At 48.2% G+C, this 17,106-nt stretch overlaps 1 protein-coding gene across 11 annotated transcripts in view; it reads left to right on the forward strand.

The window, feature by feature from the left end:
- The window catches only part of BAHD1 (bromo adjacent homology domain containing 1), a 534,426-nt gene that overhangs the window by 383,934 nt on the left and 133,386 nt on the right, over positions 1-17,106 (forward strand). For all 11 annotated transcript variants that reach the window (XM_063947814.1, XM_063947817.1, XM_063947815.1 and 8 more), the window contains one exon: positions 13,955-14,325. In XM_063947814.1, the coding sequence (XP_063803884.1) occupies positions 13,955-14,325 (371 nt within the window). The remainder of the gene's footprint in view (positions 1-13,954; positions 14,326-17,106) is intronic.

Below are 17,106 nucleotides of genomic sequence, written 5' to 3' on the forward strand. Positions count from 1 at the left end.
CACATACTCCGGTCACTGATGGGTGCAGGGCGCTGGGGGGGGGGCGCCCTGGGCAGCAATTAGAGTACCTTAAAGTGGCTAATAACAACATAATATAGCCTAAGAAGCTGTATATGTGTAAAATACCCCTGCCACATTATTATTATTATTATTATAAAAGCGGGAGAAGTCAGCCGAAAAAGGGGAGGGGCTATCTCCCTCAGCACACTGGCGCCATTTCCTCTCACAGCTCCGCTGGAAGGACGCTCCCCAGGCTCTCCCCTGCAGTTTCCAGGCTCAATAGGGTAAAAAAAGAGAGGGGGGGCACTAAATTTAGGCACAAATACTATATATATATATATATATATATATATATATATATAGCAGGCTATAGGGTAAATCACTTGTGTAGTGTAACTCCCTGCATTATATAGCGCTGTGGTGTGTGCTGGCATACTCTCTCTCTGTCTCCCCAAAGGACTTTGTGGGGTCCTGTCCTCAGTCAGAGCATTCCCTGTCTATGTGCGGTGTGTCGGTACGGCTGTGTCGACATGTTTGATGAGGAGGCTTATGTGGAGGCGGAGCAGGTGCCGATAAATGTGATGTCACCCCCTGCGGGGTCGACACCTGAGTGGATGGATATGTGGAAGGAATTACGCGACAGTGTCAACTCCTTACATAAAAGGTTTGACGACATAGCAGATGTGGGACAGCCGGCTTCTCAGCCCGTGCCTGCCCAGGCGTCTCAAAAGCCATCAGGGGCTCAAAAACGCCCGCTACCTCAGATGGCTGACACAGATGTCGACACGGATACTGACTCCAGTGTCGACGACGATGAGACTAGTGTACATTCCAACAGAGCCACCCGTTACATGATTACGGCAATGAAAAATGTGTTGCACATTTCTGACATTAACCCAGGTACCACAAAAAAGGGTATTATGTTTGGGGAGAAAAAGCAACCAATGGTTTTTCCCCCATCTGATGAGTTGAATGAAGTGTGTGAAGAAGCGTGGGCTTCCCCCGATAAGAAATTAGTGATTTCTAAAAAGTTGCTAATGGCGTACCCTTTCCCGCCAGAGGACAGGATACGTTGGGAGACATCCCCTAGGGTGGATAAAGCGCTCACACGCTTGTCAAAGAAGGTGGCACTACCGTCTCAGGATACGGCCGCCTTAAAGGAGCCTGCGGATAGAAAGCAGGAGGCTATCCTGAAGTCTGTATATACACACTCTGGTATTATACTGAGACCGGCTATTGCTTCAGCATGGATGTGCAGTGCTGCTGCTGCGTGGTCAGATTCCCTGTCTGATAACATTGATACCCTCGACAGGGACACTATATTGCTAACCATAGAGCATATTAAAGACGCAGTCTTATACATGAGAGATGCACAGAGGGATATTTGCCGGCTGGCATCTAGAATTAATGCAATGTCCATTTCTGCCAGGAGAGGATTGTGGACTCTGCAGTGGACAGGTGATGCAGATTCTAAAAGGCACATGGAGGTTTTGCCTTACAAAGGTGAGGAATTGTTTGGGGACGGTCTCTCGGACCTAGTTTCCACAGCAACAGCTGGGAAGTCGACATTTTTACCCCATGTTCCCTCACAGCCAAAGAAAGCACCGTATTATCAGGTACAGTCCTTTCGGCCCCAGAAAGGCAAGCGGGTTAAAGGCGCGTCCTTTCTGCCCAGAGGCAGAGGTAGAGGGAAAAAGCTGCACCATACAGCCACTTCCCAAGAACAAAAGTCCTCTCCCGCTTCCTCTAAGTCCACCGCATGATGCTGGGGCTCCACAGGCGGAGCCAGTTGCGGTGGGGGCCCGTCTCCAGAACTACAGCGACCAGTGGGCTCGCTCACGGGTGGATCCCTGGATTCTACAAGTGGTATCTCAGCGGTACAAGCTGGAATTCGAGACGTCTCCCCCTCGCCGTTTCCTCAAATCAGCCTTGCCAACAGCTCCCCCAGACAGGGAGGCAGTGCTGGAGGCGATTCACAAGCTGTATTCTCAGCAAGTGATAATCAAGGTACCCCTCCTTCAACAAGGACGGGATTACTATTCCACAATGTTTGTGGTACCGAAACCGGACGGTTCGGTGAGACCCATTTTAAATTTGAAATCCTTGAACACTTATATAAGAAGGTTCAAGTTCAAAATGGAATCGCTCAGGGCGATTATTGCAAGCCTGGACGAAGGGGATTACATGGTATCACTGGACATCAAGGATGCTTACCTGCATGTCCCTGTCACAACTGAGGGCCTGAGCTGACGGGAGGCAGCCTCAGTTGTAGGGGCTGAGATGTAACGGAACCTGGGAGGTTGTATCAGACCCCTAGACATGTAAGTAACATGTAGAATAACTGCCCGAAGGCGTGACCACGACAACCAGGATAAAAGTCAATGATGTTTATTATGACATACTCCGTAACACAGCAGCAAATAAGAAAACCTAAAACTCAGCAGGGAAATAACACAGTTCCTGGGTACTACAGGGTGGCAAGGACCACAGGGCTCTGGTAGTATGAGATATAGTTCTTATAATCTTCTAGGTGGAAAGTCCTTACCAGGCCCGACTGTAGCAATGGAAATAGCCCAGGATCGTACCAGCTGGTGTTCCAGGAAAAGCTGGGCTGCTGTGGGTAAAACGGCTGCTGTGGATACTGGCTGAAACCAGACTGATGTTGGCACGGAGTGGATACTGGCTGGAACCAGTTAAATAATAAATGTAGCTTGAGAGCGATGAAATATGAAGTGATGTTTGGAGCTTGAGAGCGGTGAAATAATAATGCCGGTGATAAATGATAATCTGCAGAAAAGGGTACCGGCACTTTAAGAAGAGCTGACCTCTGTTGGAAGCTGGATGCTGAAAGCAGGTGGATCTGTAGCTGGAAGCAGATGAATCCAAATGGATAGGAGAGTCAGGCTACACCGCAGGTGGAAATGCTGGTGCGGGTCTCTTTAGTGGAAGTGTGGAGATAGGAGCTGGAACCTGGAAAACAACCACAGGAGAGAGACAAACTGGAACTAGGTTTGACAACCAAAGCACTGACGCCTTCCTTGCTCAGGCACAGAATACTTATACCTGCAGCAAGGAAGGGATTGGCTAGGCAATTATGCAGATTAACATTGCAAACAACAGATTGGTGGAAATGAACAGATGACAGAATCCAAGATGGCTGCGCCCATGCAGACACTTGGAGGGAAGTTTGGTTTGTAATCCATGTGGAAATTAAAACAGTAATGGCGGCGCCGGCCACAGGAGACGCCAGACTGATAAGTGCACATTTAACCACGCGGGCACAGCGGAGGCCGCGGCTGACGTAATCACCACTCTGACATTCTGCATGTAGAAACTCAGGAACAGCGGCGGAGGCCGCGGGAGACGCCATTCCGGATGTAACAGGCGTTGCGGTGACCGCGTCTCAGAGTGACAGGAGAGGAGGCAGGAATTTGGACATCAGTATAACAGATGGGATCCGGTCCTGGAACGCTGAGCCAGCCTTAGGAGGCATCTGAAGGGTAAGTAATGGCGTCCAGATACCCGGATCGTGACAGCACACCCCCCCCCCCCCCCCCCTTTAGGAGTGGCCCCAGGACACTTCTTTGGCTTTTGAGGAAACTTGGAATGGAATCTCCGGACCAAGGCAGGAGCATGGACATCAGAAGCATTGGTCCATGAGCGTTCCTCAGGGCCGTAACCCTTCCAGTCAATAAGATACTGTAGTTGACCGTAACGGTGACGTGAGTCCAGGATCTTGGCCACTTCATACTCAACGCCTCGTTGAGTTTGGACTTTCGGAGTTGGAGGAAGTGAGGAATGAAACCGATTCAGGATCAGCGGTTTCAACAGGGAAACATGGAATGTCCTGGGTATTTTTAAGAAGGGAGGTAACTGAAGTCTGTAAGCAACAGGATTGATGACTTGCTCAATTTTGAAAGGACCAATGTAGCGAGGTGCAAACTTCATACTGGGAACTCTTAACCTCAAATTCTTCGTGGATAACCACACCCGATCACCCAACTTGAGAGCAGGAACCGCTCTACGCTTCTTGTCCGCAAACTTCTTATACCTGAACGATGCCTTGAGCAGAGCTGCTCGTACACTCTTCCAGTTGTTTGCAAACTGATGCAAGGTGATATCCACTGCTGGAACAGAAGTTGCTGGGAGCGGTTGGAATTCAGGGACTTTAGGGTGGAATCCAAAGTTGGTGAAGAATGGTGTTGAAGAAGATGAGGAATGATACTGATTGTTATGACAGAACTCGGCCCAGGGAAGTAATTGAACCCAGTCATCTTGAGAGGAAGACACATAGATGCGGAGGAAGGCCTCCAAGTCCTGATTCACCCTCTCAGTTTGACCATTGGTCTGAGGATGGTAGGCTGTGGAAAACTTTAGTTTGACTTGGAGGACTTGACATAAACTTCGCCAGAATTTGGCTGTGAATTGAACTCCTCGATCTGAGATAATTTCTTCAGGCAGACCGTGAAGTCGGAAGATCTCTTGTATGAACACTTGAGCCAACTTGGAAACTGACGGAAGACCGGTGAGAGGAATGAAGTGTGCCATCTTGGTGAACCGGTCAACTACCACCCAGATGGTATTGAACTTGTTGCACATGGGTAAGTCTGAAATGAAATCCATCGACAGATGGGTCCATGGTCGACGGGGAACGGATAGTGGAACCAGTTGCCCCGCAGGCGACTGGCGGGATACTTTATGTTGGGCACACTTTTGGCAAGATGCAATAAACTCAGTGACGTCCTTTTTCAGAGTTGGCCACCAATAGGACCTAGAGATAAACTCCAGGGTTTTTTGGATACCTGTATGTCCGGCAAAACGGGAAGCATGGGCCCAATGCATGAGCTTCTTCCTTAGCACCGGCTTCACAAAACTTTTCCCTAGTGGGGGCGTAGAGTCCATCCCTACCGTGGAGAATGCCAACGGATTAATAATAGGATGCTTGTCTGAAGACTCCGACTCATTTTCTTGCTCCCATGAGCAGGTGGATCTGTAGCTGGAAGCAGATGAATCCAAATGGATAGGAGAGTCAGGCTACACCGCAGGTGGAAATGCTGGTGCGGGTCTCTTTAGTGGAAGTGTGGAGATAGGAGCTGGAACCTGGAAAACAACCACAGGAGAGAGACAAACTGGAACTAGGTTTGACAACCAAAGCACTGACGCCTTCCTTGCTCAGGCACAGAATACTTATACCTGCAGCAAGGAAGGGATTGGCTAGGCAATTATGCAGATTAACATTGCAAACAACAGATTGGTGGAAATGAACAGATGACAGAATCCAAGATGGCTGCGCCCATGCAGACACTTGGAGGGAAGTTTGGTTTGTAATCCATGTGGAAATTAAAACAGTAATGGTGGCGCCGGCCACAGGAGACAGGAGACGCCTGACTGATAAGTGCACATTTAACCACGCGGGCACAGCGGAGGCCGCGGCTGACGTAATCACCACTCTGACATTCTGCATGTAGAAACTCAGGAACAGCGGCGGAGGCCGCGGGAGACGCCATTCCGGATGTAACAGGCGTTGCGGTGACCGCGTCTCAGAGTGACAGGAGAGGAGGCAGGAATGTGGACATCCGTATAACAGATGGGATCCGGTCCTGGAACGCTGAGCCAGCCTTAGGAGGCATCTGAAGGGTAAGTAATGGCGTCCAGATACCCGGATCGTGACAGTCCCTGTTTACCCTCCTCACCAGGAGTACCTCAGATTTGTGGTACAGGACTGTCATTACCAATTCCAGACGTTGCCGTTTGGTCTGTCCACGGCACTGAGGGTATTTACCAAGGTAATGGCCGAAATGATAATACTCCTTCGGAAAAAGGGAGTTTTAATTATCCCGTACTTGGACGATCTCCTTATAAAGGCGAGGTCCAGGGAGCAGTTGTTGGTCGGCGTAGCACTATCTCGGGAAGTGCTACAACAGCACGGCTGGATTCTGAATATTCCAAAGTCGCAGCTGGTTCCTACAACGCGTCTACTGTTCCTGGGGATGGTTCTGGACACAGACCAGAAAAAAGTTTCTCCCGGAGGAGAAAGCCAAGGAGTTGTCATCTCTAGTCAGAGACCTCCTGAAACCAAAACAGGTGTCGGTGCATCACTGCACGCGAGTCCTGGGAAAGATGGTAGCTTCCTACGAAGCAATTCCATTTGGCAGGTTCCATGCAAGGATCTTTCAGTGGGATCTGTTGGACAAGTGGTCCGGATCGCATCTTCAGATGCATCGGCTGATGACCCTGTCTCCAAGGACCAGGGTGTCTCTGCTGTGGTGGCTGCAGAGTGCTCATCTTCTAAAGGGCCGCAGATTTGGCATACAGGACTGGGTCCTGGTGACCACGGATGCCAGCCTTCGAGGCTGGGGGGCAGTCACACAGGGAAGAAACTTCCAAGGACTATGGTCAAGCCAGGAGACTTCCCTACACATAAATATTCTGGAACTAAGGGCCATTTACAATGCCCTAAGTCAGGCAAGACCCCTGCTTCAACACCAGCCGGTGCTGATCCAGTCAGACAACATCACGGCGGTAGCCCATGTAAACTGACAGGGCGGCACAAGAAGCAGGTTGGCGATGGCAGAAGCCACAAGGATTCTCCGATGGGCGGAAAATCACGTGATAGCACTGTCAGCAGTGTTCATTCCGGGAGTGGACAACTGGGAAGCAGACTTCCTCAGCAGACACGACCTCCACCCGGGAGAGTGGGGACTTCATCCAGAAGTCTTCAAAATGATTGTAAACCGTTGGGAAAGGCCACAGGTGGACATGATGGCGTCCCGCCTCATCAAAAAACTATAAAGATATTGCGCCAGGTCAAGGGACCCTCAGGCGATAGCTGTGGACGCTCTAGTGACACCGTGGGTGTACCAGTCGGTTTATGTGTTCCCTCCTCTGCCTCTCATACCCAAGGTACTGAGAATAATAAGAAGGAGAGGAGTAAGAACTATACTCGTGGTTCCGGATTGGCCAAGAAGAGCTTGGTACCCAGAACTTCAAGAAATGATCTCAGAGGACCCATGGCCTCTGCCGCTCAGACAGGACCTGCTGCAGCAGGGGCCCTGTCTGTTCCAAGACTTACCGCGGCTGCGTTTGACGGCATGGCGGTTGAACACCGGATCCTAAAAGAAAAGGGCATTCCGGAGGAAGTCATTCCTACACTGATTAAAGCTAGGAAGGATGTGACCGCAAAACATTATCACCGCATATGGCGGAAATATGTTGCTTGGTGTGAGGCCAGGAAGGCCCCAACGGAGGAATTTCAGCTAGGTCGATTTCTGCACTTCCTACAGTCAGGGGTGACTATGGGCCTAAAATTGGTTTCCATTAAGGTCCAGATTTCGGCTCTGTCGATTTTCTTCCAAAAAGAACTGGCTTCACTGCCTGAAGTTCAGACTTTTGTAAAGGGAGTGCTGCATATTCAGCCCCCTATTGTGCCCCCAGTGGCACCTTGGGATCTCAACGTGTTGTTGGATTTCCTAAAGTCGCATTGGTTTGAGCCACTTAAAACCGTGGAGATAAAGTACCTCACGTGGAAGGTGGTCATGCTGTTGGCCTTGGCGTCGGCCAGGTGTGTATCAGAATTGGCGGCTTTGTCATGTAAAAGCCCTTGTCTGATTTTTCGTATGGATAGGGCGGAATTGAGGACTCGTTCCCAATTCCTTCCTAAGGTGGTATCAGCTTTTCATGTGAACCAACCTATTGTGGTACCTGCGGCTACTCGGGACTTGGAGGATTCCAAGTTGCTGGACGTAGTCGGGGCCCTGAAAATATGTTTCCAGGACGGCTAGAGTCAGAAAAACTGACTCGCTATTTATCCTGTATGCACCCAACAAGCTGGGTGCTCCTGCTTCAAAGCAGACTATTGCTCGCTGGATCTGTAGCATGATTCAACTTGCACATTCGGCGGCTGGACTGCCTCATCCTAAATCTGTAAAAGCCCATTCCACGAGGAAGGTGGGCTCTTCTTGGGCGGCTGCCCGAGGGGTCTCGGCTTTACAACTTTGCCGAGCTGCTACTTGGTCGGGTTCAAACACGTTTGCAAAATTCTACAAGTTTGATACCCTGGCTGCGGAGGACCTTGAGTTTGCTCATTCGGTGCTGCAGAGTCATCCGCACTCTCCCGCCCGTTTGGGAGCTTTGGTATAATCCCCATGGTCCTTACGGAGTTCCCAGCATCCACTAGGACGTCAGAGAAAATAAGAATTTACTCACCGGTAATTCTATTTCTCGTAGTCCGTAGTGGATGCTGGGCGCCCATCCCAAGTGCGGATTGTCTGCAATACTTGTATATAGTTATTGCCTAACTAAAGGGTTATTGTTTGGAGCCATCTATTCGAGAGGCTCAGTTGTTGTTCATACTGTTAACTGGGTATAGTATCACGAGTTGTACGGTGTGATTGGTGTGGCTGGTATGAGTCTTACCCGGGATTCCAAATCCTTTCCTTATTGTGTCAGCTCTTCCGGGCACAGTTTCCCTAACTGAGGTCTGGAGGAGGGGCATAGAGGGAGGAGCCAGTGCACACCAGGTAGTCCTAATTCTTTCTTAGAGTTCCCAGTCTCCTTCGGAGCCCGCTATTCCCCATGGTCCTTACGGAGTTCCCAGCATCCACTACGGACTACGAGAAATAGAATTACCGGTGAGTAAATTCTTATTTATTCCCTGTACCTCTCCTTCCTACAGGCTGAGCACAGGTGAACAAGTTTCTACAGAGACCTACACTTCTGCCATGCTGAGGCAGTGAAAATGTAATTCTTCTACCAAACCAGCAAATAAAACTCCACATCCCAGCCTCTCGAAACAAGGTCGTGAGTACGCTGGGGTATTAAGCTGGTTGGTGGAGACAGGGAATTAAGGGGTGAGTGGTGTGATCCCCGACTCTGCTTCCATATCATTTTCTGGTCTCTTTTGTGAACACCTTTATCTGTGTATGTGTGTACTGTTTTTACGTGTGTGTGTCCTAGAGCATGACAGCAGGTCAAACACAAAAGCTTCTCAGAAGCTCTTTTCTTGTACTCTGTGCAACACTGAGTTTACGCTCTCAAATCCACAGGGTAATTTTACTTTGTGTGATTCATGTTCCATTGCAATCTCAGAGGACGCTTCTAACACTCCTGCCTGGGCATCAATCCTGGCTGGATCTGTGGCTGCGTTATCGGCAAACTGGCTGAGTCCCGTAAGACATCACCGGCCTGGGCAAAGGGCTTAATTAAGTCCATGGAGGGTCTTGTAACTGCTGTGAGGTCTTCTAGCAGGGTTTCTCCTACTTCTTCCCTTAGGCAGAATCGTCCGCTTCCACCAATCCTTCAGTCGGATGAATCAGATGATGAGCAACTTCATCTCGAGGACGTGGAGTAAGGTGAATGGGAGGAACCTGTCCAGGAATCTGATTCCGGTGCGCAAGGAGTGAACCATTGTCTGGCAGTGAAGAAGTTCCTTAACTTTCCTGAGGATCCTGCTCTCGCACCAGAAACCAAGAAAACTGACAAACCATGGCATGACAGTCTTCCAACCCACCTAGGGGATCCACAGTTGGGTGCTCGTCTTCTGACTTTCCATCAGGTTTGGCAACACGTCATCAGACCCTTGGATTCGCCATTTGATATAGTCAGGGTACAAAATAGGTTCTTCAGTTTTCCCACCAGAACGGTTCTTTTCAAGAGGTCTACTTCAGTCTTCAGAAAGGTCTGCAGTTCTGCAAGAAGCCATACAAGCCCTTCTCGCATCACATGTGTAGGTACCAGTCCCAGTAAACCAGAGGGGTCGGGGGTTCTATTCCAACATTTTTGTGGTTCCCAAACCAGACTGCTCCGTCAGTCTGATTCTCAACCTAAAATCCTTGAATGAGTATCAGACAATTTATTGTTTCAAGATGGAGTCCATTCAGTCGGTGATCACGAACTGAGAACCGGCCGAGTACCTGACTTCCATGGATATAAAGGATGCATATCTATACATCCCAATTTGGGAACCGCATCAGACTTACCTGCGGTTTACCATTTTACAGGAACACTATCCGTTTCGGGCTCTGCCGTTCGGATTGTCCTCTGCTCCCTGAGTCTTCACCAACGTTATGGTCAGTGATAATCGCCCATCTACGTCATTGGAGGTCACCATTGTTCCTTACCTGGACAACTTGTTAATCAAGGCACCAACGAAAACTACTCTCCTAGAACATGTATTTTTAACTTACCAGACTGAAATTCGTCATGGGTGGATCGTCAATTTCGACAAGTCTCACCTAATACCAACTCAGCGTCTTCGGTTTCTAGGATTGATTCTCGACAGAAGACAGCAGAGAGTGTTTCTACCCCTGGACAAGGCGAAGGACATCTGTCAAATGGTCCAAAGGGTTCTAAACCCAAAATGGGTGTCGTTACACCTCTGTAATCGTCTCTTTGGAAAGATGGTGGTAGCCTTCGAGGCACTACAATTGGGCCGTTTCCACTCCAGGCCCTTTCAACTGGACCTTCTGTCTCACTCGTTGGGCTCTCACCTATAACTACATCGCAGGGTCCACTTATCTCGGACAAGGATGTCGCTTCTCTGGTGGCTCCAACTACCCAACCTGGTAGCAGGACGTCTGTTTGAAATTTGGAATTGGACTATTCTAACGACAAATGCGAGTCTCCGGGGGTTGGGGTGCCATTGTCCTGGATTATCACTTTCAAGAAAGGTGGTCGACCCAGGAAAGTCGGTTACCAATAAATGTTCTAGAACTCAGGGCAATTAACAACGTTCTTCGGTCAAGACCTGTTTGGGTACAATTGGACAATGCTACAGCTGTTGCGTACATCAACAGACAGGGCGGAACCCGCAACCACCTGTCGATGAGGGAGGCCTCTCTGATTATGCAATGGTCAGAGGCAAATCGGGTGACTATGTCCACCGTCTTCATTCCAGGGGTGGACACCTGGGAGGCGGACTACCTCAGTTGCCAGGACATTCACCCGGGAGAGTGGGCTCTACACCCGGAGGTGTTGTGGATGTCCTCAAATTGATCTTATGGCATCATGGTTGAATCATCAACTACCAAGGTACAGTACGTGTCCAGAACAAGAGATCCAGCGGCAGAAGCAGTGGATGCGCTCACGGCTCCCTGAAATTTCGATCTGTTGTACATTTTTCCACCCATTACGCTTCTCTCTCTCTCTCGAATTCTCGAGTGCATAAAACGCGAGTCGCTCAGAGTCATTCTGATATCGCCAGACTGGCCTTGAAGGAGCTGGTTCTCTGATCTTCAACTGCTTCTGGCAGACGAACCATGGACTCTGCCGCTTCAGCAAGATCTCCTGCAGCAAGGTCCGTTTCTACACCAAAATCTAGCACAGCTACATTTGACGGGTGGCTATTGAGACCGCTATCCTAAGAAGTAGGGGTATTCCAGACTCTGTAATCCCTACCATGCTTCGGGCAAGAAAACCAGTTACAGCGGCATATTATCACCGCATTTGTTGTCGTTTGTTCCTGGTGTTGGGGTCGAGACCTTCCTCCTTCAGATTGGATTAGACTCGGGCCTCCAATTGGGGTCCTTTTAAAGGTACGGATTTCTGCCCCTCAAATTTTTTTCCAACGATGTCTGGCTCTCTTACCTGAAGTGCAATCATTCCTTCAGGGAGCGCTCAGACTTCAACCTCCTTTTGTTCCGCCTACGGCACCATGGGGTTTAAACTTGCTGCTATCCTTCCTTCAATCCTCTACATTTGAACCATTGGAGGAGGTCGAAATTAGGTTTTTATCCTGGAAGACTGTTCTTTTGCTAGCTCTGGCATCTGCTCGCCAAGCGTCTGAATTGGGTGCGCTGTTCTGCAAGCCACCATATCTTGTATTCCACGATGACATGACTGAACTGTGGACGCAGGCTACTTTCCTTCCGAAGGTGGCGTCCCCCTTTCATATTAATCAACCGATTGTAGTTCCGGCTTTTCGGGAGGATTCTCAGCAACCCACTACACTGCATTTGGTCCAGGCCTTGCGCATTTATGTCGCTAGGACTGCCCCCTTATGGATATCGGACTCATTTGTTTTGTATGACACTGCTCGAAGGGGATGGCCAACTGCCAAGCAGACTCTGACTCAATGGATTAGTGTGACTATCCGTCAGGCATATGTCAGCAAGGCTTTGCAGCCTCCGTCCTCCATTGGGGCGCATTCCACCAGGTCGATGGGGAAGTCCTGGGCGGTGCGTCGCGGGGCTTCAACTATGCAACTCTGCCGTCTGGCAACTTGGTCCTCGTCAAATACGTTTATTCTATCGATTTGACATGTTTGCATCTTCGGCCTCTCGTTTTGGCCACTTAGTTTTGCAGGTTCCTCAGAGCCCTCCCGCCTAGGGGGGAAACTTTGGGACGTCCCCAGCGTACGCTCTCCATTGTCCCCTAGTGGATGAAAGAGAAAACAGGATTTTGGTACCTACCGGTAAATCCTTTTCTCGGATTCCAAAGGGAACATTTGAAGCCCTCCACGGCTCTTTTTCACCTGCTTCTTGTGGATAGTTTTTGGGGTTTGACCTATTTATTTATTTATTTATTTTTTTCTGTTCTGTTCGTGTGTTCTCCTCCTATTTCAACTCTCCTCTGCTCCATCTCCTCTTGGACTACAATTTTCTAACTGGGGGATGTTGGGTAGTTGACGGGGGAGGAGCATCACACTTTTCTAAATTAGTATTTTTCAGCGCCCAGCAACTAAGCCTCTATACCCCAGCGTAAGCTCTCCAGTATCCCCTGTGTAATCAGAGAAAATAATTTACCGGTATGTACCAAAATCCTGTTTTGCATTAGGACCACACATGTTTGTTATGTTTTCTGGTAACCTTTTATAAATAGCAGCTATGTAGCACGTGTGTTTTCTGGGTTTTTTTTCCCCAACTTTGTTCTATCATATGAAAGATACAGTACCACAGGATGATGATGACGTTGTTGTTGTTGTTGTTGTTGTTGTTAACAAATCATTTAGTTCATTTATTTATGTGCTGCATTTTTTTTTTTTGGGGGGGGGGGGCGGTTAGATCCATCTAAACATAATCAAGTGAATTTTGAGACATCTCGTATTACTTTTTTTATAGCTCTCAACTGTGACATGCCAGATACGGTAGCTTTAACTTTCGAAACAATAGACCTTTGTAAGGAGACTTTCTTTATAACTCTGATTATCTGACTACTGTTTAGAAACTACGGAAACATTTAACCCTTAGTGGCATATTCAAGTAGGCGTTGGGTTTACTGCGTAGGGCGAAGCTCTGGGTTTCATGGCCAGAGCTATTCAGTTATCCTGCATTTTTCCTGTGTGGTAAACCAGAGTGTAATGCGCACTAACCCATAGATTCTGCCGCGGCTTATTGGATATACCCCTTATTATTCATGAAGCTACTATATTAATCATGGTTTCTACCATTAGGCAGTAGTATCATACACTATATTATAACACTGTGTAAGAGCAGAATTCTTTCTCTTGAAGCCTCTCAACTGCATAATACCTAAATAACTTATGATAACGCATTCTTCTAATATTATTTTATTTAAAGAAGCACAAGACAGATACAGAGAAATTTGTTCCGTCATAACTTACATTACTTTTGATCAGTGTAGTTAGTTTGAGGACAAAATATTCAATTACTAAAGGTTGCAGGACATGGAGTGTCATGTGTTCGGTTACATGTATTACAGCACACACTTTTATATCTATATTTTGGTGAATTAGAGGCGCTTGTCTTTTCTTTATTGTGAATTAATCCTCTCTGTTCAGTGTATATAAATGTTGATACTAACTCGGCAGAGCATGTTACAGTACATAATACATTCATTGCTGAACTTGCTGATTTATTGTTATTTGTCTGCTACTTTTACGTTACCTACATCAAGTATAAGTGGCATAATTAGGTGTGCCAACAAAATTATTTTTTTCAACAGTTTTGTCACTGCATAATTAAATTGTATTTTTATTTTTTCGTTTCCTGCTCTTTAGAAGGATACAAATCACTAGACCAGCTCAGCATAACAATCCCCTCAGCAGGTCACCCCGTGTCTCCTGCTCACCCGCTCTCAGGATGCCCAGTTCCCAGTGTTCCACCTGCTGCCGAGCCTGTCCCCTACCTACAGACACCCAACTCGGAACCTCGGACAATGGCCATGCTGAAAACTGCACGCGAATGCCCACAGAGCTCCAAACCCCCAAGTGGCTCCAAATCGGGTGTTCGGAACACGTTGGGGTGTGTCCATGCAGCTGACAGCAAAACAAGCAAAAGCCACCCCAAGCAGCAGAGGATCAGCAGAAGAAGAGCTACAAATGGCTGGATGCCTTTGGGAACAGCTTGTGAGAAAGCAGTTTATGTGGTGGTATGTGTTTTCATCCCTCTCTTACCCCTTATCCCGTATATACAGTACATTGTGAATAGAGTTAACCAATTATGGGGTATATTCAATTAAAGTCGGATCCATTCTGACATGTATTTGTCGGAATGGATCCGACAACCCATATTCAAATCTCATCTTTATTCTACTGTTTCAAGTCGAATTGAGATGGGACGCAGAGGAGGAGAAGGGGGGCGTGCCGCGGGGAACAGCCGGCGGGCATACAGGGGAGATCAGCGCTACAGTAGCGCTGCAGCAGGATGTCACCCAGCCACCCAACCTCACTGCAGTGTCCACCCGGCTCCAGCAAGCGTGCTGGAGCCGGGTGGAAGCAGCCGTGAGGTCGGGCGGCAGGGTGACATCCTGCTGCAGCGCTACTGTAGCGCTGATCTCCCCTGTGTGCCTGCCGGCTGTCTCCCTGCGGCTCTCCCCCCTCTCCTCCTCTGGGTCCGCATCTCAAAGGGGGCCAAAACCTGTCGGTTTTGGCCCCGTTTTCGACACAAGCATGTGGATCGGTAGCTATTCCGCCGATCCACGTGCTTTTCGACAAGTTGAATTTATCGACTTGTCGAAAAATGTAGGGATATATTGAATAGGTCGAATCAGGATTCGACCATAAAAAGTCGAAAACTGCCGTCTTTTCGACAGATGGCAGTTTTCAACTTCAATTGAATATACCCCTATAAATCTAAATTTCAAACTTCTGTATTTGAGGGGGAAAAAGTTTCACACAAACATAGATAAACATGCAACAGTATTTGGAACGTAAGAGAATTAGGGGCAGATGTATTAACCTGGAGAAGACATAAGTAAGTGATAAACCAGTGATATGAGCAAGGTGATAAAGGCACCAGCCAATCGGATCCTAACTGCTAATTTACATATAGGAGCTGATTGGCTGATGCCTTTATCACCTTGCACATATCACTGGTTTATCACTTCCTTATGCCTTCTCCAGGTTAATACATCTGCCCCTTAGTGTGGGATAGGGATTTTAAAGGTTAAGATAAAATCTCTGGGGAGATGAATGAAGCAGTGAAAAGAGGTTGGAAAAGTGTGCCAGTGGAGAAGTTGTCCAACCAGTCATCTTTGAAGTAACAATTATCAAGTGCATTCTATAAAATTATAAGTAGCAACTTCTACACTGGCACAATTCTCCACTGTTTTCACTGCTTCATACATTTACCCAGCTGTTGTATGTAATCTGTTCTAGATATCCTCAGCGATAACTAAGAACAATAGCTTGCAGTTGGCAAGTGCACATACAGTCATATGTAGTCAGATCCTGTTAATCAGGGTCTGATTCAGTGGTGGACTCACTGCTGATGTCAGATGCAGGGGAGAGTGTATTTGGAACTGGGCATGCATCCTGATTGTGTCTGGACAGAATTGTAGTTGTGATTTCAGATGCACAGAGAAGTGTATGGAATGTAGTAGGGCGCTGACGGGGAGGTGTCTTTTCACACGCACGGAGGTGGTCCGTCTTATGGACATGTTATAAGAGTATTGCGGGCGTGTCTGTAAAAGTTGGTAGAAAAGGGGGTAAGAACTGGCGCTAATGATAATATCACACAGTGGTATAAAAAAATACAATCATTACTTATAATAAGAATAACTGAAAAAGAAGATATAAAATATAGCATTCCAATTCAGCCGGCACCCCTTGCTTAGAAACAGCTGGTCCCGGTGCCCAGTGCAAACAATCCATATACCTCCACAACAGGCACGGCACTCCAGGGACTCGTTTTAAACAGCTTTTCTCTAACGTCCTAGTGGATGCTGGGGACTCCGTCAGGACCATGGGGATTAGCGGCTCCGCAGGAGACAGGGCACAAAAATAAAGCTTTAGGATCAGGTGGTGTGCACTGGCTCCTCCCCCTATGACCCTCCTCCAAGCCTCAGTTAGGTTTTTGTGCCCGTCCAAGCAGGGTGCAATCTAGGTGGCTCTCCTAAAGAGCTGCTTAGAAAAAGTTTTTTAGGTTTTTTATTTTCAGTGAGTCCTGCTGGCAACAGGCTCACTGCATCGAGGGACTTAGGGGAGAGAAGTGAACTCACCTGCGTGCAGGATGGATTGGCTTCTTAGGCTACTGGACACCATTAGCTCCAGAGGGAGTCGGAACACAGGTCTCACCCTGGGGTTCGTCCCGGAGCCGCGCCGCCGACCCCCCTTACAGATGCCGAAGATGGAAGAGGTCCAGAAGCAGGCAGCAGAAGACTTTTCAGTCTTCCTGAGGTAGCGCACAGCACTGCAGCTGTGCGCCATTGTTGTCAGCACACTTCACACAGCGGTCACGGAGGGTGCAGGGCGTTGGGGGGGCGCCCTGGGCAGCAATGTATTATACCTTTTTATGGCTAAAAATACATCACATATAGCCCTTTGAGGCTATATGGATGTATTTAACCCCTGCCAGATCTCACAGATTCCGGAGAAGAGCCCGCCGAAATAGGGGGCGGGGCTTATTCTCCTCAGCACACAGCGCCATTTTCCTGCTCAGCTCCGCTGTGAGGAAGGCTCCCAGGACTCTCCCCTGCACTGCACTACAGAAACAGGGTAAAACAGAGAGGGGGGGCACTTTTTTGGCGATATAAATATATTTAAGTTGCTATAAGGATACAACACTTATATAGGGTTGTTCCCATATATATTATAGCGCTTGGGTGTGTGCTGGCAAACTCTCCCTCTGTCTCCCCAAAGGGCTAGTGGGGTCCTGTCTTCAATAGAGCATTCCCGGTGTGTCTGCTGTGTGTCGGTACGTGTGTGTCGAC

The sequence above is a fragment of the Pseudophryne corroboree genome, chromosome 12 (assembly GCF_028390025.1).
Source record: "Pseudophryne corroboree isolate aPseCor3 chromosome 12, aPseCor3.hap2, whole genome shotgun sequence".
In the NCBI taxonomy this organism is placed as follows: domain Eukaryota; kingdom Metazoa; phylum Chordata; class Amphibia; order Anura; family Myobatrachidae; genus Pseudophryne; species Pseudophryne corroboree.